General features: G+C 57.4%; 9 protein-coding genes across 9 annotated transcripts; 4 read left to right on the top strand and 5 right to left on the bottom strand.

Moving 5' to 3' along the window:
- Positions 1 to 52: 52 nt before the first annotated feature.
- SCHCODRAFT_02616813 (uncharacterized protein) lies at positions 53 to 1,627 on the bottom strand. The gene is made up of 5 exons (XM_003034630.2): positions 1,581 to 1,627; positions 1,479 to 1,531; positions 1,296 to 1,403; positions 820 to 1,092; positions 53 to 761 (listed from the first exon to the last, which is right to left on the bottom strand). The coding sequence occupies exons 2-5, from the start codon at positions 1,493 to 1,495 to the stop codon at positions 539 to 541; spliced, it is 621 nt and encodes a 206-aa protein (XP_003034676.1). The 5' UTR covers positions 1,496 to 1,531; positions 1,581 to 1,627; the 3' UTR covers positions 53 to 538.
- Positions 1,628 to 3,088: 1,461 nt separating this feature from the next.
- On the top strand, positions 3,089 to 5,103 carry SCHCODRAFT_02491745 (kinase-like protein; the record flags this gene model as incomplete). The annotated part of the gene is made up of 8 exons (XM_003034034.2): positions 3,089 to 3,196; positions 3,274 to 3,452; positions 3,510 to 3,618; positions 3,707 to 3,825; positions 3,872 to 3,995; positions 4,128 to 4,298; positions 4,488 to 4,900; positions 4,950 to 5,103. 8 exons carry the CDS (start codon positions 3,089 to 3,091, stop codon positions 5,101 to 5,103), a joined length of 1,377 nt encoding a protein of 458 aa, XP_003034080.2.
- A 1,732-nt stretch (positions 5,104 to 6,835) lies between these two features.
- On the top strand, positions 6,836 to 7,282 carry SCHCODRAFT_02455553 (uncharacterized protein; the record flags this gene model as incomplete). The annotated part of the gene is made up of 1 exon (XM_050342573.1): positions 6,836 to 7,282. A coding segment is annotated over one exon (447 nt), but the record flags the coding sequence as incomplete, so codon positions are not given.
- A 1,340-nt stretch (positions 7,283 to 8,622) lies between these two features.
- SCHCODRAFT_01151738 (uncharacterized protein) lies at positions 8,623 to 12,554 on the top strand (the record flags this gene model as incomplete). Its single annotated transcript, XM_003034035.2, has 18 exons — positions 8,623 to 8,751; positions 8,826 to 9,099; positions 9,151 to 9,207; positions 9,261 to 9,336; positions 9,394 to 9,507; positions 9,559 to 9,714; positions 9,745 to 9,762; positions 9,898 to 9,913; positions 10,159 to 10,346; positions 10,406 to 10,626; positions 10,727 to 10,883; positions 10,968 to 11,112; positions 11,170 to 11,339; positions 11,460 to 11,571; positions 11,634 to 11,695; positions 11,825 to 12,293; positions 12,383 to 12,471; positions 12,519 to 12,554. Exons 2-18 carry the CDS (start codon positions 8,942 to 8,944, stop codon positions 12,552 to 12,554), a joined length of 2,244 nt encoding a protein of 747 aa, XP_003034081.1. The 5' UTR covers positions 8,623 to 8,751; positions 8,826 to 8,941.
- Positions 12,555 to 12,630: 76 nt separating this feature from the next.
- Positions 12,631 to 14,413, bottom strand: SCHCODRAFT_02616831 (cyclin-like protein). Its single transcript, XM_003034631.3, has 8 exons — positions 14,358 to 14,413; positions 14,121 to 14,306; positions 13,940 to 14,021; positions 13,730 to 13,891; positions 13,528 to 13,651; positions 13,429 to 13,474; positions 13,176 to 13,378; positions 12,631 to 13,108 (listed from the first exon to the last, which is right to left on the bottom strand). Exons 2-8 carry the CDS (start codon positions 14,297 to 14,299, stop codon positions 12,765 to 12,767), a joined length of 1,140 nt encoding a protein of 379 aa, XP_003034677.1. The 5' UTR covers positions 14,300 to 14,306; positions 14,358 to 14,413; the 3' UTR covers positions 12,631 to 12,764.
- Positions 14,414 to 14,564: 151 nt separating this feature from the next.
- On the bottom strand, positions 14,565 to 16,049 carry SCHCODRAFT_02570687 (NAD(P)-binding protein; the record flags this gene model as incomplete). Its single annotated transcript, XM_003034632.3, has 8 exons — positions 14,565 to 14,827; positions 14,883 to 14,947; positions 15,010 to 15,236; positions 15,293 to 15,383; positions 15,435 to 15,496; positions 15,549 to 15,646; positions 15,748 to 15,929; positions 16,007 to 16,049. 8 exons carry the CDS (start codon positions 16,047 to 16,049, stop codon positions 14,672 to 14,674), a joined length of 924 nt encoding a protein of 307 aa, XP_003034678.1. The 3' UTR covers positions 14,565 to 14,671.
- A 726-nt stretch (positions 16,050 to 16,775) lies between these two features.
- On the bottom strand, positions 16,776 to 17,594 carry SCHCODRAFT_02616833 (uncharacterized protein). Its single transcript, XM_003034633.3, has one exon. The coding sequence runs from the start codon at positions 17,447 to 17,449 to the stop codon at positions 16,805 to 16,807; it is 645 nt and encodes a 214-aa protein (XP_003034679.1). The 5' UTR covers positions 17,450 to 17,594; the 3' UTR covers positions 16,776 to 16,804.
- Positions 17,595 to 18,052: 458 nt separating this feature from the next.
- SCHCODRAFT_02534112 (uncharacterized protein) lies at positions 18,053 to 21,084 on the top strand. The gene is made up of 5 exons (XM_003034036.3): positions 18,053 to 18,700; positions 18,755 to 18,910; positions 18,972 to 19,806; positions 19,864 to 20,009; positions 20,058 to 21,084. The coding sequence occupies exons 1-5, from the start codon at positions 18,095 to 18,097 to the stop codon at positions 20,844 to 20,846; spliced, it is 2,532 nt and encodes an 843-aa protein (XP_003034082.1). The 5' UTR covers positions 18,053 to 18,094; the 3' UTR covers positions 20,847 to 21,084.
- Positions 21,085 to 21,687: 603 nt separating this feature from the next.
- SCHCODRAFT_02616836 (uncharacterized protein) lies at positions 21,688 to 22,363 on the bottom strand. The gene has a single exon (XM_003034634.3). It carries the CDS (start codon positions 22,225 to 22,227, stop codon positions 21,889 to 21,891), a length of 339 nt encoding a protein of 112 aa, XP_003034680.1. The 5' UTR covers positions 22,228 to 22,363; the 3' UTR covers positions 21,688 to 21,888.
- Positions 22,364 to 22,954: the final 591 nt, after the last annotated feature.

Raw genomic sequence — 22,954 nt, forward strand, 5'->3', positions numbered from 1 at the left:
GAGCCTTCATAGCGTGTCACCCAGATGACCACAATCTTCCCGACACACCTTATGCTACTTGCGCGCGGGCAGCCAATAAGATCTTCTCCCACACCTTTCACCATTTGGCTCGCACCTCTCACCAGTCGTCCCACACCTTGCGCCAGTCCACCCACACCACCCGCAAAGAAACCGCATTGCACTGGAATTACTCAAATGCGTAAATGTATCGCCAGTCCGTCATATCGTAAAATGAAACCCAGAGAAGATGTAGGTACATATGCAGCTCTGGAAAAAAAGGGAGATAAAGAGGTAAAGTCCAAAGTCACAAGTCGCACGCAAATAGGCATCCGCAAGGATTGCCAGTGCACGAAAGCAAGGTCGCTAGTGCACGAAGGCAAGATTGCTAGTGTCGCAAATGTCGCTATGCGGGCCAACACATGTTCCTCATGTATGCTAACCCCATCAGAAGTCCATTACAGCCAGTCACAGTCCATGACGATGTAAGGGCTTCGCGCGGGAGAGACGCCGCTCCCTCGCACGAAGGGCGGTGAGTCCCTTAGAGGAAGGGGAGCGCAGCCACGGCAGCGAAGACCGCGGCGACGATGCCGGTCGCGGGCGTGCGGAGGCCCGCGGCAGCGTTGTCGTCGCCGTTGAATTGCGTTGAGCTCGCGGACGAGCCAGAGGACGAGGCGGTCGCCGAGCGCGAGCCGGATGAGGAGGCCGAGCCCGAGCTCGACGCGGTGTGGCCGAAGCTGGACGTCGTCGACGGGAAGGTGGTCCTGGAGGACCGGCTGTCAGCACAAAATCCTGCCCCAGCTGACGGAAAGAGGTACGTACACCGTGATACCCGTGGACACGCCGCTCGAGACGCCGCTGGTGGTGGAGGCCTGCGAGGACGCGGAGGTCGAGGTCGCAGGGGCGACGGCGAAGCCCGCGCTGCTCGCATAGACGTCGTCAATGTTGCCGATGTTGGTGGCGATGATGGTGTAGCCGTCGCCGACGGGGACGACGGGGAGCTGGAGCGTGATCTCGCCCCAGGACGGGTCGACGTTGTTGGCGATGGCGAAGGTGTTGTGGAACGCCTCGTTCGTCAAGTACAAGCTGAACGTACTGTGAAGGTGTTAGTCAAGGAGCGCGTGGAGATCGAAGGGCAGGGAGGGGAAGCGAGATGAATGGCGAAGTGTCACGAGAACGCGTGGAAGAGTGGGCACAGCGCGGTCGCATGGCTTCAGAGGCATTGGGGTGGAGATGCGAGTGCATGCATGCAATATTGGAACGGCGTGGGTGTGGGGTGCTTCACAAGTGACACTTACTTGTCGTCGGAGCTTGCGTCCCAAGTAATGGTGACCTCGCCGCTGGACGTAGGGTCGTCCGGGACATTGATCGTGAGAGCCGAGACAGCAGCGACAAAGGCGAGGATGCTGGAGATTCGGGTCAGCATGCTCTTCAAAGAGTGCTCTACCGAGAAGTAGAGCAAACATGCAACTCGCACGCACCTAGCAAAGTTGCGCATGGTGGACGTTGAGGTGTTCGTTTAGCGAGTGACTGTCTGCGACGCGAGTTCAGCAAGGATCGCCTAGCAGCCAACGGCTACGCACTTGGAAACGGCGGGATGCGGCGAGAACGTGAACAAGCAGGCCGACGGGGGAACGTCGCGATGCCCAGCCCGGGGTTTATATAGCCTCCGGGGAGGATAACACGGGCAAACAGTCCCGCGTGCACAGGCGGGGCTCGATCGACGTTCCTGGCCGTCGCGTGCTCGGAGCACGCGATCATGAATGGAGGCGCGCGAGCCGTCGATTCGTCCACGTCCTTCTTCCCCGCTCGAGAATGGCGGCCTTCTCTGCATCGCGCTGCGGCTATCACGAGCGTACACGCTTAGGGCAGCGCTTCTGAGCCCATCGTCTGTCTACCTACCTCGGGCTCTCCGGGTCATCGGGAGGGGGACGGAAGACACGACCCGATCGTCTCTATCCTTGGCTTTCTGGAACTTCCAGCCGTTCCAGCATCTTCTCCGGGCTGTGAGCCTGCTGGCGGACGTACTGCTGCCCTTCGACTGGCTGTCCTCTGCCGAGTCTACGTGCTTGACGTTGCATAGCCCACGAGAAGGTCGCCGTGTACGTGGGTCTGTGACACGGGTTCTAAATCGGATGCGACTAGTGTAGACCCGGCGCACGATGGCGCTGCGGACAAGGGAATCACCATACAGTTGCCCCCCTTCTCTCCAGGAAGCCTGATCGAACTTTAGCCTTTCCATGTTGCGATACCGACGTGAAAAGATCCGCAAAAAGTGCAAGCCAGCGCTTGCGAGGGGGAAGACGTCGAAGGGGGAATCCATACACGCTCATGGTGCGCTGCAAGCTGCCTACTACTTGGCAGACTCTGACGAATGCCATAGCTGGGAAGCTTGGACAAACACTGCGTAGCAGAGGAAGTATTGGTTTATGATGCTATTCGCGATCATGGACATGACTTGTGGCACCATTCCCCCACCTCTTCACCGACGATTCCTCAGGCAATGGAATTAGCATCACGACTGTCTCGGCCAGCCATTATCGTGAGGACCTGGACTCAGCGCTGCAAACCCAAGCTTCAGTCCAAGCCATCATTAGCAAACGGCAGGACCTGGATGATGACAGGAGTAAGCATACATTGCAGACGAATTCGCCAATCTCCACGTTCACTTTGCATGTAAAGCTTGCATTGGATTTCATTGAAGGAGCGGAAACTTGTAGGTGGGGTGAGTCTGAGGGGGAGGGTGCTCGAGACGTTACTGGCATTCCCGGACATTGTTTTTATGCGACTTGCGGACTCGTATCGTACTGCCGATTACTTACTTCCTGACTGAAGAGTCGACTGAGTCTCCTATATACGTTCTACCAGTACTATGCCATACCTTCAAATCCACACAGCGCGCAGCTCCCCTGCCCCGCCGGGATTGTCCGACGGAATTAGCCCCGCTGTCCGGACGCGTCATCCACGTGACCGCGATTTGTTATGGCGTGTTTTGGTTCCGTTGAAAGGTCCGCGGAGCCTTCTTGGGTTCGTCGGTCGCGTTGCTTTCGGTGTTGGTTGCTTTCTGTATTTCTATCCTTTTCCCTCCGCCATGGACCCATCCCAGCCGGCGCAGGGTCCCCAGCCCCAGCCCGATGCGAACGACGTATTCCACACGACAGACAAGGTGCTTGCGGACAAGTTGCAGTTCATCGAGGAGGTATGGTGTATATTAGCGCGGGAGGACGCGAATTTTGTATCTCTGGACGTGTCGCTGATGCTTTTGTGTTCGTGCAGATCGGCTTCGGGAACTGGGGCAGCGTATGGTTGTGCAAGCCGCGACACAATCCGAGGGCACCGGGCGCAGACGAACTTTCGCGCCTGCAGAGCAGCCGGATGGCAGTAAAGCTCGTGCACAGGAAGAAGGACGAGAACGAGAAGCGGACGGCGGAGACGGCGGCGCGGGTGAAGTCGCTGTGCGTAGTCAAGTCTGTGTTGGGTTTGACGTTGAATTGACATGTTCTGTCCACCAGATGGAACGAAATGAAGATTGTTCGCTCCCTCAAGCCGGATTTGCATCCGTCCATCGTCCCGTTCTACTCCTTTGTCGTCACGCCGTCCTATGCCTTGATCACGATGTGCGTCTCCTTCCCCGCAGCGCGTCGTCAGGGCGCGCTGCGCTTGTACCGGCGCTTGTTGAGAAGTGCTGACGCTTTACGTCTTCAGGGAGTACCTACCAACACTCGTGCCCGTCGAAGTCGCCGAGCCCAAAGCCCGGTTATGGTTTAAGTCCCTTCTATCCGGTGTGGAATACCTCCACAAGCGCGGCATCGTCCACAACGACATTAAGTGAGTGGCTTCCCTTTGCTTCTCTGCATAAGCTAAACCCTCATAGGCCTGCGAACATCCTGCTCTCCGAGAAGAACGTGCCCGTCCTAGTCGACTTCGGCTTCGCCGAGCAGTACCGGCTAGAATCGCGCAAAGCCTTCCTCAGCAACATCTCGTATGGTACCCCCGAGGTAAGGTTACTTCCTTTCTTCCCTCCTTCCTTCTCCCCCATTCCCTCTCTCCCACCCTTCTCTCCCAATCCTTCTCTCTCACCCTGCTCACCTTCTCTCCCTTCTTACCCACCCTTCTAACCTCCTCCCCAGTACCTCTCCCCCGAGCGCGCACGAGGACTACCCCACGACACGCGCAAGTCCGACGTCTGGTCGCTCGGCGTCACCTTCTTCGAGATCCTCTCCGGCCGCACGCCCTTTGAGAACTCCGACACGGAGCAGTTCTCGACGACGGAGGAGCTCGAGCGGTATTGGGCGCGCACGGTATGTGTTCCTTTTGTCGTCGTGCCGTTCCTGTCGTCGTGCCGTTCCTGTCGTCGTTTCCTTCCTGTCGTCGTTCCCTTCCTGTCGTCGTTCCCTACCTATCGTCGTCTCCTTCCTCTCGCCGTCATGTGTTGTACGAACAGCAGGCTGACTCGTATTTTCTTTCTTTCCCTTTTTTTCCGACCACAGCTCCGCGGCAAATGGATCGGCACGTGGAAGATGTCGCGCGGGATGGAGAAGCTCCTGCGGCGGATGATGTCGCCGAACGCGGATTTGCGCTGCACGGCGAGCGCGGCGCTGGAGGACGCGTACTGGGCGGCGGACCGGTCGGCGGACGCGCACCCGCACCGGAGGTCGGCGAGTGATAATTCGATTGTGTATGATGCCTCGATTGCGTACGATACCTCGATGGAAACCCCCGCGAAGCCGGTATCGTGGAGCAAGTCGTCCGCGGCGAAGGAGAATGCGAACAGCTCGCCAAGTCTGGCCGAGTCGCCCAGTCACCGCTCGCTGCAGCGCGCGAAGTCGCAGCCGAAGGTCGCGAAGGGTGCGTTCGACCTTTGTCATCGCTACTCACAATCGTGTACCGCTTTCGCCTTCTCGTGTGCCGCTTTCGCCTATCTACTGTCGCTGACTGAACCTCCTTCTCAGTCGTCCCGCACCGCAAGCGCGTGCCCGTCGAGCTGTCACCGATCAAGCAGTCCCCGCCGGTGTCGCCCAGCGGGTCGGCCGCGGCCTCGCTCTCGTCGTTTATGGACCGCAAGCCGCTGCAGTCGCGCAATCGCTTGCAAAACGCAGCGTCTAGCAACCGCCTCCACAACGCAGCCTCTAGCAACCGCTTGCAGAACGGACCGCCGACGACCCCGACGGGCCAAAAGACGAACACGAAGCCGGCGCGCGTGCTCGGCGACGTGACGAGCGCGCGGAGGAATGTGGAGAATACGAGTGGGAATAGCAGTGGTGTGCTCAGCGCGAGTGTGAGCGGCGCGTTGAACGCAAGCGGCGTGCTCAGCGCGAGCACGGCCCACAACACGAGCACTGCACACAACACGGAGAACGGCAGCAGCCCAAAGCGGCGCGAGCACGAGAGGCCCCAGCACGAGAAAGCCCAGCACGAGAAGAAGGGCTCCGTGAAGGACCGCATGCGCGAGTGGGAGCGCGAGAAGGAGCGCCTGCGGGAGATGGCGAGGCTAGAGGAGCTAGAGAGGGAGCGGGATGAGCAGATTCAGGAGGAGAGGAAGGAGAAGGAGATGTTGGGGCTGAGGGAGGTTGGGCAGGGGGAGTCGGATAAGGAGAATGATGGGGAGAGGGCGAAGGAGGATGGGAGGGTGAACGAGACGTTCATCTTCTCGGAGGGGGAAGATGATGCGTCGAATATGATCAGTCAGTCGTTCGCGGCGGGTGAGTGGCGTTTGCCGGGATGGAGGGGAAGGGTGTTTACTGATAGACTTGCAGCAGCGGAGCCGATCTTCATTCGGCGACACTCGAGGAAGCCGAGTGACTCGGCGTTCCATAGCTTGACGCATAGCTTCAAGAGGTCTATTGGTGAGTAGAGGCGCGGATGCGGTGGGATGGCGAGGCTGACGCGACCTTTAGACAGGACCTTCCGCTTCGGCTCGAGCAAGAACACGTCTGCGTTGACGCTAGACTCTGATGACTTTGAGCCTCGCGGCCGTCAATCAGAGGAAGATGATGTCTTCGGCAGTGCTGGTGAGTGGGGCTTGCGTGTCTGAAGGTTCATCGCTGATGTTTTCACAGCCAATTCGTCGTTGCCAGTCGTGAAGAATGCGCTGGCGAGCGAGCGTGTAGCGGCGGACAATCACACCGACAGGATGACGATTTGGATGCGCAACGTCGAGAGTGAGTGTTGCGCGAGTCACGCATTGAACCCCCTTAACATTCCCCCAGAGGTCGTCCAGGACGCGAAGCTCAAGTTCGAGGCCGAGCGTGTGGAACCTTTGCCGCCAATGCCGCTGTCGCCAGCCTCCCGGTCTGGCTCGACGCACTACACCCAACGCTCATCGCGGGTGCCGCGCAAGATTCCGGCTGCGTACCAGATCTTCGCGGATGGACCTGAAGAAGGTGTGGCGAACACGAACACGAAGAGGAACTCCTTGGCCACGTCTATGGCATCCATGGCAGCGTCAGCCCCGGGTCACTCGCAGACAGTCAATGAGCGCTCGCGGTCTGTGTTGGTTGTACCGGAGATCGTGACGCCCTCCCGTCAACGGAGGGCGACTGTCTCGGAGACGATGGAGCAGGTCAACGAGTCGCCGTTGTCGAGGAAGGAGAAGTCCAAATCGCAAGGCGACCTCTTCCAGCGGCGTATCGCGCCTCTTGCGAAGCTTGAGCTTGAGCTTGAGCGCGAAGGTGAGGCCAATGATTGTACTCTTGCACCCTTTGCTGACCTTCTGCTAGCTGTCGCGAACCAGCCCCAGCTCTCGCCCAAGCTGGCTGATGTCTTGGATCGTAGTGTCTTTGTCAACACGCCCGAGCTCGAGCTGCACACCAGCTTCGAGGGCCGTCGTCATAAGTCCTTCGACGAACTGACGTCATCACCACTGCACGTCGAGCCGTACCCCGCTCGGCAGTCACGCACGCCGGACCCTCTCCCGGATACGCCATGCCGGAAGCGCGTCGAGCAGGTCTACGACCGCTTCCTCATGTCGTCGTCTGGCGTGACGCGGTTGGGCAAGGGCTACCAGAGCGACGCGCGCCGACCCGTCAGCAACACGGTCAGCTCGCGCGGGATCAAGAAGACCGACCACCGCGTCTTCGCGTCCGTGCGCCGGGTGGCCATGCCGCCCCCGGTGTCGAGCGAGGACACATCGCGAGTGGGATCTGTGGACGAGCTGGGCATGCACATTGGGGCGGGCATCGGGTCGACGGCGTTCAAGGACGAGACCAACAAGATGGGCTTGTCCGTGCGTCGTGCACTGAAGAACCTCGTGCCGGGAAAGACCGTCTCGCGTCGGTTGTCCAAGATCGCCACTTGAGCTCGCCCTGGCCTCCTCATCACGTCGAAACCATACACAGAAAAACCTCCAAACTCCAGATACCTCTTTCCTCTCTACCGCTTTCTTCTGTCGGACTCTCTTCCGTTCATACTCTCGTCTCGCCTCTCTTTCCCGTCCCTTCCTTCCTTCCCTCTCTATGCTCCATGCTCTTCTATGTCCTCTCCTCCTCCTCTGCTGCCGCTTGCTTTCCATGGTCTGTCGCACGCACGCATCGCTGCATTCTATTTAACCTCATCCACCATCGCGCTATCGATTATTTCATGATGTTATTGACGACCTTCTCATCCTGACCTGACCTTCCCATTCTCATACTCATCGTTCCGAGTCCTCTGCCTCTGAATCACATCCAGTCTCATCTAGGATCACGAAATGTTCTGACGTGCTACGCATTTCTCGCTCATGGCTGCGACGATCTAGATGATCTACGTACTTGATGTCCTTATACGTGTTATCGCATGTCCAATGTACAGTTCCTATGTGTGATTGAGGATGTTTTGGCGGGCTGCGTTGACACGTGTGAGTAATGGAAGGAATTTACAGCAATCGTCAGGCTCGTAGTCACCTCCCTGCTCGTGGAGCAGCCCTGATTTGTGTTTAGTTGGAGCACGTACAAACAAAAGAAGTCTGCGCCCGGCAGGCGAGATCGGCGCGCTTGAGCCCTTGTACCCTGTTAGGTCAGGGCTTTCCCGGCGCACACTAGCCTCTACCCAACTTCCAGCACCAGACGAGGTACACTTCAAGTACAGGGTCTCCAGGTGCTCCCTTCTAAGCGTCCACGCCGCGCGCTATCTGTGCTGTTTGTTCCCGCTCCACATAAACAGCAATCAGGCGTCGCTCCACGAGCGCAGAGGTGACTACGAGCCTGACGATTGCTGTATATGCTGGAGTTTATGGTCTTGTGGGTCCACAAAATAGGCGCTGAGTTCGTCACTGATGCCAAGCCAAGTCGGCCGCCACGCGCGCATCACTTCCTCGGCACTCGCACGGATACCTTGCCTTCGCCCCTGATGTTCTTGCCGCGCACAATTATACAGCGTCCAATGAGCAGCTGCAAGCCATCTTCCATAGCACGCCTCCAGTCCGACACCAACCCGATATGAGATCCCGGAAGATGCGAGAGCCATGAAGACTCAATTGTTGTGCCCACTTCGCGCTTCGGACCCCCCTCCCCACACGATTCATACGCTACACCGAGGCAGCGCCAATCGCAGGCCAAGGCGCGGATGCAACCATCACTGATCGTCCTCCGGGTACCCGCAACGCGACGTCTTATCCCAGCATCGCGTCGCCGTCGTATATAAGCATCGCACCGTCGCTGCACGGGCTGTGCGCACCACGGTCCCCCCGCTCCGTCCGTCGCCCAGGTTTTAGGCGTTTTGGCAGTCGCAGGCTAGTCCTGTCCCCTTCTTTTTTTCTTCTTCGCGTGGTAGAGCTGTGTGCGTGCCAAGCATTGCTCTCTTTGTCCGTGCTGCGCTGACCTCCGTTTCCCCTACCCTCCCTTTATATATAGGCTCGTTTCGTTCATCTTCTTCAAGTTCAAGCTTTACGCGTTCCGCTCGTTGACTCTTCTTCCCTGCTCGCTGCCGCCTGCCTGCCTGCCTGCCTACTCCCTCGCTTTCCTTCACCATGCAGTTCTTCATCGCTCTCCTCTACCTCACGGCCCTCTTCTTCTCGTGCGCGCTGGCCAAGGACTTCGACGTCGCGGTCGGCGAGAACGCGGCGCTCACGTTCAACCCGTCCTCGCTCACTGGCGTGCAGAACGGGGACACGATCACCTTCCATTTGTGCGTGGCCTTGCTCCAGGGACTGAAATCATGAGCTGATCGCAATTGCAGCCTTTCTGGCAATCATACCTTGACGCAGAGCACGTTCGACGAGCCCTGCAAGGCCAAGTGCGTTTTTACAGATGCTTTGCCACTCAGACCGAGGCTGACCATGCGAACAGGGAGGGTGGCGTAGACTCGGGATATCAGGACGTGCAGAATGCAGGCGGCGGCGATAGGCTTCACTACAGCATCACGGTGCGCCTCAATACTGCATCTGCCCTTTTTGAACACCATGACTGAAGCCTGCTTTAGATCAACAACGCGTCGACACCGCTTTGGTTCTTCTGCGGTCAGACTGGCCACTGCCCGCGCGGCATGGTCTTCGCCGTCAACCCGACTGCGGACAAGACCTTTGCTGACTTCCAGGTGAGGCTCAGGCTGCGTAAGGCTTAGAGCGCTACTGACATAATTCGATAGGGCACTGCCAAGCAGGTCACTCCCGGCTCGGCTGCAAACCCAGACTACGTGCCCTCGGTCACTACGAACACCACCGTGTCTGGCGCCACCGCGAATAATGGGGCTCTCAGTGCTGTTTGGGCGACATCGTACGGCTGGCTTACTGCAGCCGTCGCAGTTGGTAGCCTTTTGTCTCTATGCCTGTAGGGCGTACGGATAGCATCGGTGTGTATATAGAGGGTACTTGTAGCTCAGGGAGCTCGTCATGTTCGGCCTGAGGTCTTTGATGTATCGCTAGTTCGCCGCGCTGTGCGTGGTTTAATGGGAGTCATTGGGATTGGTGCTGCATAACTTATCCAGGATCAGTGCGGTCTCCGTGAGTCGGAGAGTAGCCACAGCTTCGGAGTCAGCATAAAGGGAGTCAAGTATCACGAATTGTGACAAGTTCAACTTGCAGTGAGTCACGCGGCCCCGGCGCGGTGATCCGAAGCCCCTGTCCTCGGCCCCGAGGGCTCGAACAATGGGGCAGCGAGGCCGTCGCACCTTGGCTCTTACCACCATCTTCCATCTTAACCACTGCCTCTGTAGCATTGACACGAATATTCTGAGTTCCGCTGCTAGCCTATCCAAACCTCAACGCGCGCATGCTACCTGTCCGCCTTCCCACAATGCGCCACTTCACTTCTCTCCCCTTGGACGACGACATCCTCCAGCTCATTCTCTGTCAACTTCCAGACTACAAGTCGCTACAGTCTGCTATCTGCTCCTGCAAAGCCTTCCACCGCATCTATAGAACCTATCCTGTCCAGGTTTGTGGCCTTCGTGGCGTTTCGTCTGCCTCCATTCTAAAATGTGGCGCCCCTCACAGATCGAGTACGCGGTCGCCACAAATATCGCGGGACCGTCGATTCCCCAGGCTTTGAGAGTAGCACGCTTTGAGCTATTTGAGGACCTTACGGGCGAAGTCGAGGAGCGGAAGGACGCCTTTCCCGAGACGAACGGGCCGGTTCGGCTGGACAGACAGGAGAAACAGCTCATCTATGAGTACACAAAGAAGGTCGACCGTTTGGAGACGCTCTTCAGCAGAAGGTGAGCTCGGCCTCTTGCTCCCTTTGACGCGCTGCACTTTGAGCAATCCTCTATACCAACACTACCTTTTGTGTTCGGGTTTGCTAACGTTTAGCTGCAGGCATAAGACTCGCAAGCCTACGGTCTCACAACTGACGAGTCTGGAGTCTCTTCGATTCCGGCGCGCAGTGTACCGGCTCATGCTGTACTGCCACATACACGGCGGCGTAGACGACGATTGGGAGGCGGAAGAGTCCGATAGGGAAAGTATCGAAGAGGTCCGTGTTTTTCTCCCTCACGTTGACGTGTTCTCCGCCTTCTACTCCTGATTTCGGCCTTGCTGACACTCAGTGCCCCCCTAGCTATACGAAAAGCACCGCGACTTTTTGGATCAATATGGCACGGACGACCTGCGGGAGATGCAAGCAGTGGCCGACTTCATCACCGAAATAGCCCACTGCGTGCGGAGAGAGGTGGAGTCAGGGGAACATGTCATTGTCTCCATGGGTGACTTATATTCCATTTGTGCCCGATCCGACTTACTGACTGACCGTCACTATTCAGACTTTTTCGACGACTTCTTCCTCGCCCGCGGGCCGCTGGCAGCCTTGGAATGCTACGACGCGCGTAGCTTTGCCCCGATAGAAGAGGATGCCATCGACGCGGACGGGTCCGAGATGATGTTCTGCGCTTTCCTCAGCCAGCCTGTTGCGCGGATAATGAGTGCAAGAAAGGTGTGTATTTTGCTACCCTTTCGATTCTTCTTGCTATTTCGATATCTGCTTCTTTGATTTCTATCGTTGCATCGTAATGGATCGTTCTGTCGGAACATCATAATTGACTCCTCCTGGCAGGCCGACTATAGGAGCAACCATTGGAGGGCCATTTTGGATAGCATACCCGATGAGCATGCGACGTGCGATCGCTGTCATGAAGTGAAGGGCCTGGAACTGTACGACGAGACGAGTAAGTCGAGCATGTCACCCTTAACGAGCTCGCTTCTCCACGTGTCTGACCCCTCCTCATAGACTACGATGACCTCTTCGGCGTGGAGGGGTTGAATCACCGCGAGCTGCCAAGCTTGTTCAAGGTATGCATTCTTCAGGCTTAACCCTACACTTTCCCGACCGCTCCTTCCTCCCTGGTTGTTGAACCCTCCTACCGTTTTGTTGAACCCTCCTTACCATGGACTCTTCTAACTCACTGTGTATCGCTCTAGGGCCATCTCAGTCGCCATTATACCGAAAGGTTCGAGATTGGGGCATACTTCGACGGCACTGCGTTCTTTGACTACGGCGCTTTTCTGAAGGCGATCCTTGCGTACTCGACGCCGGTGGTCGCATCGGCGTCCGACGCCTCCGCGCCGGCCGATGCTTCTACTCGCTCACCCGCAGCCGCAGCTGCAACGGCGTCCTCATCTGTGGCCGCAACAGCAGCTCCTCAAAGCATGAGCCTCGAGGAGTGGGCCGAGGCAATAGACGATGACGAGAGTGGTGCGTCGGAGGCTTCCAGCGGCAGCGCTTCGGGCGCCTTCGCTAGTAGCAGCGCATCGGCTCAGCCAGCGCTCCCATCCTCACCGCGCGGCCCGTGGGACGGGCTGTCCACGTCGAGCGCATTGTGCGCCGAGTGCCTGAAAGGCGTCATATCCGAGTTCCTGCCGCGTTGGTGGCTCGATAGGAAGAGGAACGGTACGTTCTGTCCCTCTGTTCGCCCATGGTCTCGTTCTTGCCCTCTGGTACGTGTGCTATCATTAGATTCTGACCAATCCTCCTCATAGCCGGTGAAACGATCCCAGCTGAGAATTGTTGGTACGGTTGGAACTGCCGTACGCAGACGCATAGGCTACAGCATGCGACGAGGCTGAACGTGGGTTGAATATTGTGTTAGGTGACCTTCGACTGAAACCTTCGCAGCACTTCTGCAAGCCATCGCGCGGGGATGGTGTCTAACGTTGTCAGAGTTGCCGCGTCGACGATGAAACAGGGTTTCGGGGAACCGCGCACGGACACGAAAGGACTGAATGGACAGATAGCACGATCTTGCATATACATATCCCTCTCGATGTAGCTCACGAAGACGCTGTATATTACCGTCTTTTCACAAACAATACCAGCTTACCATATCCACAAGCTCCGTTTCTATCCTACCCCTCCCATCCCTCACGACCCCGCACCCACAACCGCCGGTGGCCCGAACATGAACCTCACCGTCCCCTCGTTCTTTCCCAGCATCGCGATATCGTCGCTCCTGTGCCCCGCCGTCGGGTCCGCCTGCCCGATCGGGTTCCGCGCGCGCGGCTCGTGCTCCGTCTCGCGCAGCTTGATCTTGAGCCGGAGGAGCTGGTCGGCGTCGTAGAGGCGGAGGATGGCCTTGCCTGAGCTCATTTTACCACCGGGCGCCGTAGAGGCGGCGGCGGAGGGGGAAGAGGGCGTGCGGGGGGAGGGTTTCGTGGCGGGGTTTTGGAGCCCTTGGCCGATGAGGTCGATCAAGGCGTGCGCGATAGCTACGGGTAAGGGTCAGAGTCAGTTGCTGGAGGTTAGGTAGAAGGTGAAGTGGAGCTGGATTATTACCTTCGAGGTCGTCGACTTGACATTGGAAGGAGGCTTCCCAGGCACCGTGCTCGTGCAGCATTTGCGCGATGTCGTGGCTGCTGGTCGTGCCGATGGGGTCGTCCTCCTGAGCCTGTTCGAACGAAGAAAGGAGTGCGGCGACGTATATGCTGCCCATCGCCACCGTGTGCGGCGGGTACTGGAGCGGAATGAGGGTGCGGTGGCTTGTGCGCATTAGTAAACGGCTCGAACCCGGTAAACAGACTCCTTTCACCTATCAATCGACAACCGCCACGCCAACTGGGCGACCTTTTTGGACGCTAGCGCGTCATAAGCGGTTATATATGAAGATTCTGCCTGACAGCGTACTCACCCGCAAGCCGCTTTGCAATCTTGATCACATAGGGGAAGCAGAGCCGCGATGTGAAATTGAAGCAGATCGTCTCCAGAAGCAGCCGCTCGATGGCGAGGAGTTTCTGCCGGTCCTGCTCGACAATCTGCCCAGGGTCAGTCCCACGATCACGGGCAGACGCTACGACGACGCCAAGAGGCTATTGCACGCTAGGATGGCTTACCGCAGGATCCATGGTGTCAATGTCGATCTCGCCCGTTGGGTGCTTGGTCTTCGCGGCCAGTTCGGGGAAGCGAACTGCGTAAGAGACTGCAAGCAGGTCGCGTGGCTTCTTCAGCGTGTCCTGCATCTTCGTCGATACGAAGAGGGCGGCGAGCGCGACGTCCTGAGTAGTGGAGTTAGATCGCGGCTCGTAGGCCATAGAAAAGCTTACTGTGTATATGAAGTCCTTTAGCGGGAAGAATAGGTGAAAGCGATGGTATAGGAGCTGAGCCATGGCAATAGTCTTCCTAGGGCTGTATATCTGGTCAGCGAACGAATAGGTGCCAACGTTGAGCATAGCAGTGCCGGCGTTAAGGACGAAGGTGTGGTGTCAGTGCGGAAAGTATACGTACAATCCGATACGACCGCCCATAGCCTCAAGAAAAGAGCACGCATTCTGTCTTTGCCGCTCCTCCTGATGGATGGAGAATTTTCCGCGTTGTTTTGCGGAGAGTATGGCGACCTCGGACGGGCTGAAGTACGGCAAATGGTACTTTGACGAGGATAGCGGCTGCCTTGGTGCGGGGTCCATATCGATTCTGTGATTTTATTTGAGTCTTGAAGTTCAATGTATGGAAGTCTGTACTTACAGCTGTACGCGTCAGGAATCCCTCAAAGTCGACAGACGAGGGTTATAACGTGCGGGATTCGAACAAGACGGCGTTCGCGCGCTGATGTAAGCCATGAATCCTTTCCGGATCAATGCGAACAGATCACGTGATATCTACAGATTTCAACCGTGACCGTGACGTTCTGTGGTCGGCATAGAGTCTCTCTGGGATGCGAGACGTCCAAAACTGGGAAGACCATTGAATCTGAATAAACAATAAGGAAAACCGTTCGATACATCTCTTTCTTGGAGTGATCCGGTTGCAATAGCACCAGGCAGAGCGCCTGCGCACCCTCAATGGAACGCCGCTGCCCTCGCTTCCACGCGCGCCCCCTTCAGCACTTCCCGCCCAAACCCTTCAATAGTGCCTACCTCCACGCCTAGCGCAGCTAGACGCTTGTCCGGGACGTCGACGCCAGGGTACCAGTCGAACTCGGCCGCGGCAGCCCACTGTCGCAGTTCATTGGATGAGTTTCCAGATGATGTCGAAGGCGAGGAAACATACCATCTCATCAATGGGCGGGATCCCAAATGCACCAAGGCGCTGGACTTCGACGGGCTTGCCTAGACCTGCGTGAAGGATGGCGATGAGCGATGAGCACTCTGATTTCGTGCATGCCTGTCCTCCGTACCTTTAGCCAGTTCCGCCGCCGCCTCTTCCGTTGTAGCGCGTTGGCAACCGAGCACGAAAGTCTTCTTGACGATCTCGGGCCCGCGCGTGTCGTACTGCGTGAAGAGCGCAGCCACGGCGCGCCCCATGTCGCGGCCAGTCCAGGTCTGTACGACCGGGAGGCCAGCGACCTCGCGGGTGTGGAGGATGTAGTGCGCATCCGTTTCCTCGAAGGGGCAACCGAGCATGCTGGGGAGGGTCCACGAGTGAGCATATGTAACGAAAAGATGTGAATACGGTTTTACCCGCGCGAGATGTTCTCGAGGAAAGAGCCAGGGCAAACAGATGCGCAGGGGATCCCGGACTCTTCGAGGTCCTTCTGGAGCGCCGCCTTGTCTTTTATATGGTAAATAGTATGCTTGAGCCCTCGAGAAGTTGTTCACGTACGGTCGAAGTGCAGCGCATGGGTGTACTGGCCGTGCGAGAGCTCGTTCAGGCTCGGAAGAGAACTTTGACTCGGATTTAGCGTGAGTGATATCGTTTTGCGCATGAAGCTCTCACCTCAAAACAACAAACTTCACGCCAGCTTCCTTGCAAGCCTCAATAACGTTCCTCCCCTGCGTGAGCTCGGGCAGACCTCCCGGGGTAGGGATGGTAGCCTGTAGGTGAGAGACCGTGTCAGCAGAGTGTAAAGGCATGGTTTGTTTGTGCGGTAATGGAGATTCGGCGATAGGTGATGATGGAGCGACGGCGGACTCACCAGAAAAACGCATTCCGCACCGGTAACAGCGCGCTTGAGAGCTTCCTTGTTGTCGAACGTGGCCTCCACTACCTCGGCGCCGAGGGCAGCGAGGGAGCGCCCGGCGTCGGAGTTAGCATTGCGCGTCACAGCGCGAGGCTTGAAGGTGCCGTCCTTTAGCAGGGCTTGGACGACGGAGGTGCCTTCGAGACCAGAAGAAGTCAGTTCAGGCTCAAAGGGCATCACAAGAGTAGACGACCGATAGATCAGAGAGTCTCACCTTGAACGCCTGTGGCGAGGAAGACGGTAGCGATGCGGGCCATTGCTGGTGGAGGTATAGCAGCTAAGGTGGTAACTGAGTCGATGCTGAACCTTTGAGCTGCGCTCTGCATATATGCCACCTGAGGCGGCAGCTATCCTGACTTGCACATGGACATGGGCAGTACGATAAAAGGCGAGGTGGAAAACTGCTTATTGAAAGTTGTCGGCTAATTTCGTGGGATGACCCATCGCTAGTGAAGTCAGAGAATCCAGGTCGCAGTCTGATCGTAGGACTGTTACAAAAGCAAGGTAGAAGACGCTTTGGAGGTTTATTATGGAGCCGAACGGGTCGACTCCCGCGAGCCCGTATCCGGTGAAGCCCATGGGTGACGGGAGAGATGCGCCATACCTGCAGAATCGTGGGTGTCGCTTATAATGAACGTTCTTTACTAAGTCCCGCGTAGTCCATCCGATCTCGATACCAGAGATGTCGAAGCGATACAGGTCTTGCACAGTGACCCTGAGGGTCGAAAGACAAGGGTGGGTCCGTGACACGATTGTGACGGTAGCAGAGCGCCGGCAATACCCGAAATATCACGTCGCCTATCTCCGACAGTCATCTTCGACGCCCCCGCCCCTACTTGAGCTCTGAGAAGCACGTTCTTCGAACAGTGGGAAGAGATAAAGTTTGGTACATATTGCTGAACATTATTCAGGCTATGTTAACAACCTCTTCAAGATGGTTTGTAAGCTTCACGCCGCGAGATTGTCTTGCTTCCTTCACTGATTCCTCCTGCCTACAACGGTCATAGCTCCTCTACATGCTTTCGAAGTGATCGTGCTCCCATCTCCCCCACGGCGCGCTCTCGGACGCCGTGTGTCTCTTGATTTTCTTTGCCCTGCGAGGCGTCCGAGACTCACCGCTCTCTTCCAAATCTTCGACGACTCTCTCCCCGGCGCTCGCTCCACGAATGGCGAAACCTTTCGCCGATCTCGGCGCGTCCTCCAGCTCGTCCAGTGCTGTACCGGTATTCATGGGCTTTCCATGGACAGCAATGTCCCCTTCCTGCGAGGAAGTATCCAGCGCCTCGTACAGAGCGGTCTGCAATAGTCTTGCTTCGCTTGCCACAAACACACTCAGGCTTGCCTTGCGGACCGAAGTCGGACTCGGCTCGTCTTCAGCAGACGGACGTGATTGGGCCAGCCATCTAGCCCGCTTGTCGGCATTGTGTGGGGCCCACATCGACTGGTAAGCTCCACTGGTCGCGGGAGGCTGGATGTTAGTGGGAGTCTTTGGCGCATCTTCTTGATTGTCGAGCGGCTTCATATTGCTCGCTATGTCGCGTGGCGAGGAATGCTTCGCTCGATCTGTGGTGGTATTCGACTGGGCGCGCTTGGCGCCAAACCACGTATCGCGCTTGTCCGCGTTGTGTGGTGCCCACATCGAGTCGGAGGTCGGCATTGTCGCGAAAGGAGAGGAGGTGCTTTTGCTTCGTGGATGACGAGTGGCTAGGCTGGGTGGGTAGCTGAGGGTAGAAAAGGCTGTAAGGACCCCGCAACCGACCGAGCACTTTTATAGTCCCCGCTGAACAATAGGCAATCCCACGATGGGAATCCTGAGTAGCGCCAGCAACCACCCTCAGTCAATAACAATTGAGCTTGGGCCAAACTGGTGACGGAAGGACCAGGCAAGGACCATGCGCAACGCTTCGAAGGTGCTTCGCAACCAGTGCACGCTTCATGGCATGCTTGTTATGCCTTGACCTGCCGCGTCCGGCTATTATTCATTGCCGAGCGGTATCTCCCATTCCGCATGCGTACTGAATAGACTACGCTCACGCTTGGCACGCGCAAGGTGAGGAAGTCGGAGAAGACCAGTAAGGACCTACGCTCGGACCATCTCCATATGGTAATGATTGGTCGGACCACGCTTTGATCAAAGCATGGTGCTTAGACCCCGCCGTGCCTTGCTTCCGCCTTCCACGTCGCTCACTGGCTCCCGTTTCTTTCACGCTCCTCTGTGTTGTAAGCACTTTCAGGACCTATTTTCTCAGCGCTGGTATCACGCAACCTCGGCAGCCCGCATCCCCTAGGCCCTCAAAACGACATGAAAAGCGACCGCGATGCTTTTTGCGAGCGCCTGGGCGCTGTTCCTCAGCTGCCTCTCAACGACTTCCTCCGCCATTTTGCGCCCAAACAGAAACTTACCGCGAAGGAGCTTGAGCAAGTGATGACGAAGATCAGGCAGAAATCAAGGACTCATGAACATCTCGGCGAGGAAGATGCCAACATGAAGCAGCGTGGCTCGCAAAAACCGGGAACGAGGCGTGCGTCTCCCGAGACGGGCAATGGTGGATTTACATCATGGACCGACTATGTGCGACTACCGCCTCACTTGCACGAAGTCGAGGAGGGCACGTACGGTGGTCTCGTCGCTATTCATAGGCAGATCGTGCAGTGTCGCTCGGAGGTGAATGACAAGCTTAAGCAGACGTTGGCGCTTCAGAGCTGCGAGACGTTCGAGACTAAAAGTGAAGAGGAGAAGTGGTCACTTCCTGGCGGCGTGCACCAACCGATTGCTGAGCAAGACAGCATATTCAATTGGCACAACGTCGTCGTCGTCGAGGAGTATGAACACACAAGCTATCGTAGGTGCAATAGCTCGATCTCGCGTTCGGGTCCAAGCCATCAAACAATGAACAAGATCATTGCCGTGTGTCTACCCTCTTTTTCCGCATTGCCTTTTACTCACCCGACACATCTTTAGAACTCGAAGAAGGTCCTTTGGAGCATGCACCAGACTCTACGCTCGGATCTTCGTCGGCGCTTCACGTTCGGTATCACCTTTGCGGATACTGAAGTCCGCCTATGGCATCTCAATCGCGCGGTGGCCGTCGTGAGCGAGCCATTCGACCTCTACACCGTAAGCTGTCTCATCCTGCTTTCCTAGCGCGGTGCCCTTTTGTTGACGATCTTTTCCGCAGGACGCACAAACCTTGGTCGACGTCTACTCTCGATTGGCCCTCGCAACGCTAGAAGAACTTGGATACGACCCCAACATCGAGCTGCTCCGCAACCTCCCATCATCGTGCCCGAATCGGGCGCACTCAGACCAATATCGCATCACTATCTGCGGCGAGGCGTACATCACCGTCGAGGTCCTCGCCGACCATGCTACCGAGCGCGGACTTGGTAAATGCACGCGTGTGTATCGCGCGTACAAGGAGAGCGACGCGTCAATTGACGCGAAGGTCCGGACATACTACGTGATCAAGGACTGTTGGGTGGAGGCCGGCAAGAGTACCGAGTACGAGATATACGAGGACATCATGAAGCGCATCGAAGAGCACGACTGGGAAGGCTTTCACGACGCGGCGCCGACGAACATCACGGACCTCCTGCAGTTTGAAGTGATCTCTGAGTCGACCAAGTCCGCAGACCCTTTGTATGGTCTCAGCGTTGATGAGCGGAAGAAGTTTTTTGTCAGGGTAATTGCTGGTGAGAAGGTCGAGGTCGGTGGGGTTGTCGACGACACGCATGCGGTGATTGGCAGGTGCTGCAGCTTTCCTCCTGAGAATCGCAAGGTCTACGCTGTCTGCGAGCGCGCTATCCTGCGTGTCGGCGAAGAGCCGGTGCTGTGCGGCGTCGCCACGTACAGGCACGGGATTGAAATAGACCTCCCGGTCCAGCAAGAAGGCTGCTTTCTACGCGAAATCCCTGCTCTACAGCATCACCGCATAGTCATGGAAGAGGGGCAACGGCTGCTCGATAACCCCGAGATCAGGACGGTGTTCTCGACAATGAAGGACGCTTCCTACGGTGAGTCGCGATGGCCATTTCGTCCATTACTTGACTGTAAACTGACTTCATTTCCAGCGCTGTTCCTGCTGCATTCCGTTGGTTTGGTGTACGGGGACGTGAGCTCCGGCAACATTCTCCGCCGACCTAACGGCCATGGCGTCCTCACAGACTTCGAGTCCGTTAGAAGCGTCACTGACCCGACCTTGAGCACTATGCGCACTGTATGTCCTTTTTTACGGCTCTTCACGTCCCTACTAACAACGTCACAGGGCACCCCAGATTTCTGCGCGCTGGAGGTCGTCCTCGGCGACTTCCTTGCCGGGAAGCCTCTGCGCAATAATGCTAAGCGAGCATTCCGCGACCCGGATGACCCAAAAGAGAAGCCAGCCCCTCCACTTCAAGCCCCTGCTGAAGGTGATAATCGTCTCGCCTGGAAATTTCGCGACGCGCACGATCTCGAGTCGATTTTCTGGCTCATCCTTTGGTTGCTGCTCCGGCATGATCTCGAAGGTCCTGTCTCGCCAACATACGACGCCGACAGAAAATACGACCAGTACTACACGAAAATCTTCTCTCATACCTTCTACAACTCCCCCGCAAGATCCCGCGCGCTCGCCGATCCCGATTTCCTCGAGCAGACGCTCGGCACGCTGCCGCCGGAGTGGAACAAATACATGGTAGGCGCGCTGGCGATTCTTCGCGAGGAGTTGTGGGACGTTTACCGGGCTCGTGACAAGCCTCTGCCTCCGACGCTGTGGGCGATGGTGCATCTCACGTGTGCGATGGGCGAGCGTATTCCTGGCTCGTTCGTGCCACCGGCTTTGGAGGAGGGAACTTCGAGATCGGACAACAAGCGTGAGGAGGGTGCGGTTTCGGTGAACGCGAAGGCAGCAGGCGCGGCCAGCGGTATATGCGGGTCAGCTCGCAAGGTAGGCGACAAGCGTGAGCGCGAGGATGCGGAGGAGGTTGTCGAGGAGTCGGGATGTCTCACGGAGCCCCAGCTCAAGCGAAGAAAGTCCACCATGGTCCCTTCGCAGCAGTGGTCGTTGCGGTCGTAATATAAGCTTTCATTCTCCGTGGATCATGCTTCACTCGTGTATTGTTGTCAAATCGTCATGAAATGCTACAGTGCTAGTTGATAGCTTCCAGGTTTCGCTGAAATATTGTGGATTCTTCCTTTGCCCCTGTCACACTTTGCCACTGTAACGCTCCAGATCCTTGTCGGAAGGAAGCGCGGGCTCTCGATGTTCGAGTTGATGTGCATTTGAGTCACGTGCCTCGGGACCGATACTTCGGCAGTCTCCGATGTGGCGTCGTTGAACTTGCAAAAGATCGGATGTAGAGATTGAATAAAATGAGGGCAGGAATCGTGAAGAATAGATGTGAGATCGCAGACAAAGAGGTCGGAAAATGGGAAGAGGGGATAATACGCTGGAGAGTAGGGGGATAAGCAGCGATTTAGATTGTGGAGAGGTGAATGGGCCCTAAGAGTGGGAAAGAGGACGCAAAGGTTATGTGCGAGGAAGGGGGAAGGACTGATATGCAGGGCAATGGGGGGTAGAAGGACAGGATTCAGAGGGACAGCGATAAGCCGTTCGCGAAAGCCGAGGAGGCGGCCGTCTGAATGTATGGCTACTGAGTATTGAATATGGACAGTGTATAAGGAAAGTTGGCCGGGGATGGTGGCGTAACTGCTTCTGTAGAAGCCACATAGAGTGAATACAAGACGCTGCGCGTGGCGGCGAGCTCGCCGAATACCTTCTCGCATACATTGCCGGTGCCGTCAATTGAGGTGGACTGGTCATGGGACGCGTTCTCGGAGTTCGAAGAGCGAATTCGCGGAATTCAAGTAGTGTATGTACGGCCAAAAATCAGGTGCGACTCGAAGATATCTCCTTCTGCAAGAAGGGCAAGATTTGTTGAAGAAAGGCGCCAGGAAAAGAGGAGGACATTGCGACGCGGAGAATGTGAGCGCGGAGATAGCAGAAAGTCGATCTGGGGGTGGCGGCGGATACATGCAGGCGGAGTACCGGAGGCAAGAGGAGGCGAGGCTGCGGTTTGCTGGGGACGAAGGAGTTGTAGGAGGGTCAGAAGTTCTGGTTATGGCAGGTAGAAGTTGAGCGTAGGGAAGTCGAATGGGGCGGCACCGACGGACGCGGCGCGCGTGGACGGCGTCGAGAAGAGATGCGCGCTGTGATTGTCGAGAGGCGGGAGGAGTCGAGGCGCGAACGGAGAGCGAAGACCGCGGGCACGTAAAGGGCTGCATACGGTCGGGAACGCAATCAGAGGCGAGGGGATAGCCGAGGTCGACGAGAGGGACCCTCCCAGCGGGATTTCGAGCGTCGCGATTGAGTGGGGGATAGCGTTTGCGGGAAGCAAGGCACGGGCGGCAGTCGCGAGGGTGGGCTGTCGACTGTCGACGTCGAACGCGTTACACATGGGACGATGGGGTGCAGGTCGCGATCGCCGGCTGCGCGCCTAGCGCATCGGCTGGGCGCACGAGATGCCGCCTGGGCTGGCGAAAATCCCGCGATGGGGATAGCGGAATAGGAAAAGGGGGGCGCGCACGCAGGAAATCAGAAATCAGGAGAGCGCGGCGGGGATCGATGACGTCCGCCGCCTTCTTTTGGTCGATCATCCGCGTTCGCTGTCACCCGGCCAGCCCGCCCGCCCACCCACTATACCAACTCGACCTCGTACATACACGACACGACGGAGGCGGCGACGGCGACGGCGGCGACGACGCGCATACACCCACAGACTATCCGTGCGCAGCCCGCCTGCTGCCAGTCTAGACCGCGCTGACACAACGTGCAGACACGACACGACCGACCGACTAGCCCACCATTATCCCATACACGCGCCCCGCACACCTCACCCGGCCGCGCTCATACTCCAACCTCCTCAAGCGGGACGGGGAAGCGCAGCCGCCGGACGAGGAGCGCTCAGCACACGCTAGCCAGCCGACACACGCTACCCAGGAGATACCACACGCGACGCAACCACCACCCCTCCCCCAGTCACCTTCCCAGCAAACACCGCGCCAGAGCGCATTCGCAAACCCGTCGGGCTCCGCGCGCCCACCAAGACGCGTCTCCTTCTCGTCTCCGCTCCCCTCCCCGGCCTCGGGAGCGACATTCAGCTCGGGCGGTTCAGGCGCGACGCT

This window comes from Schizophyllum commune (assembly GCF_000143185.2).
Source record: "Schizophyllum commune H4-8 unplaced genomic scaffold SCHCOscaffold_3, whole genome shotgun sequence".
Taxonomy (NCBI): Eukaryota; Fungi; Basidiomycota; class Agaricomycetes; order Agaricales; family Schizophyllaceae; genus Schizophyllum; species Schizophyllum commune.

Coding starts and splice junctions, on each gene's coding strand:
- SCHCODRAFT_02616813 (XM_003034630.2), bottom strand. Junction 1,093..1,295: donor GACGCAAGCTCCGACGACAA/GTAAGTGTCACT, acceptor ACACCTTCACAG/TACGTTCAGCTTGTACTTGA. Junction 762..819: donor GTGTCCACGGGTATCACGGT/GTACGTACCTCT, acceptor CCGGTCCTCCAG/GACCACCTTCCCGTCGACGA.
- SCHCODRAFT_02616831 (XM_003034631.3), bottom strand. CDS start 14,299: ATGGACCCCGCACCAAGGCAGCCGCTATCCTCGTCAAAGTACCATTTG. Junction 13,475..13,527: donor GATTGCAAAGCGGCTTGCGG/GTGAGTACGCTG, acceptor ATGACGCGCTAG/CGTCCAAAAAGGTCGCCCAG. Junction 13,379..13,428: donor TGGCGGTTGTCGATTGATAG/GTGAAAGGAGTC, acceptor AATGCGCACAAG/CCACCGCACCCTCATTCCGC.
- SCHCODRAFT_02616833 (XM_003034633.3), bottom strand. CDS start 17,449: ATGCCGACCTCCGACTCGATGTGGGCACCACACAACGCGGACAAGCGC.
- SCHCODRAFT_02534112 (XM_003034036.3), top strand. CDS start 18,095: ATGAAAAGCGACCGCGATGCTTTTTGCGAGCGCCTGGGCGCTGTTCCT. Junction 18,911..18,971: donor AGCCATTCGACCTCTACACC/GTAAGCTGTCTC, acceptor TCTTTTCCGCAG/GACGCACAAACCTTGGTCGA. Junction 20,010..20,057: donor CCTTGAGCACTATGCGCACT/GTATGTCCTTTT, acceptor ACAACGTCACAG/GGCACCCCAGATTTCTGCGC.
- SCHCODRAFT_02616836 (XM_003034634.3), bottom strand. CDS start 22,227: ATGTGTAACGCGTTCGACGTCGACAGTCGACAGCCCACCCTCGCGACT.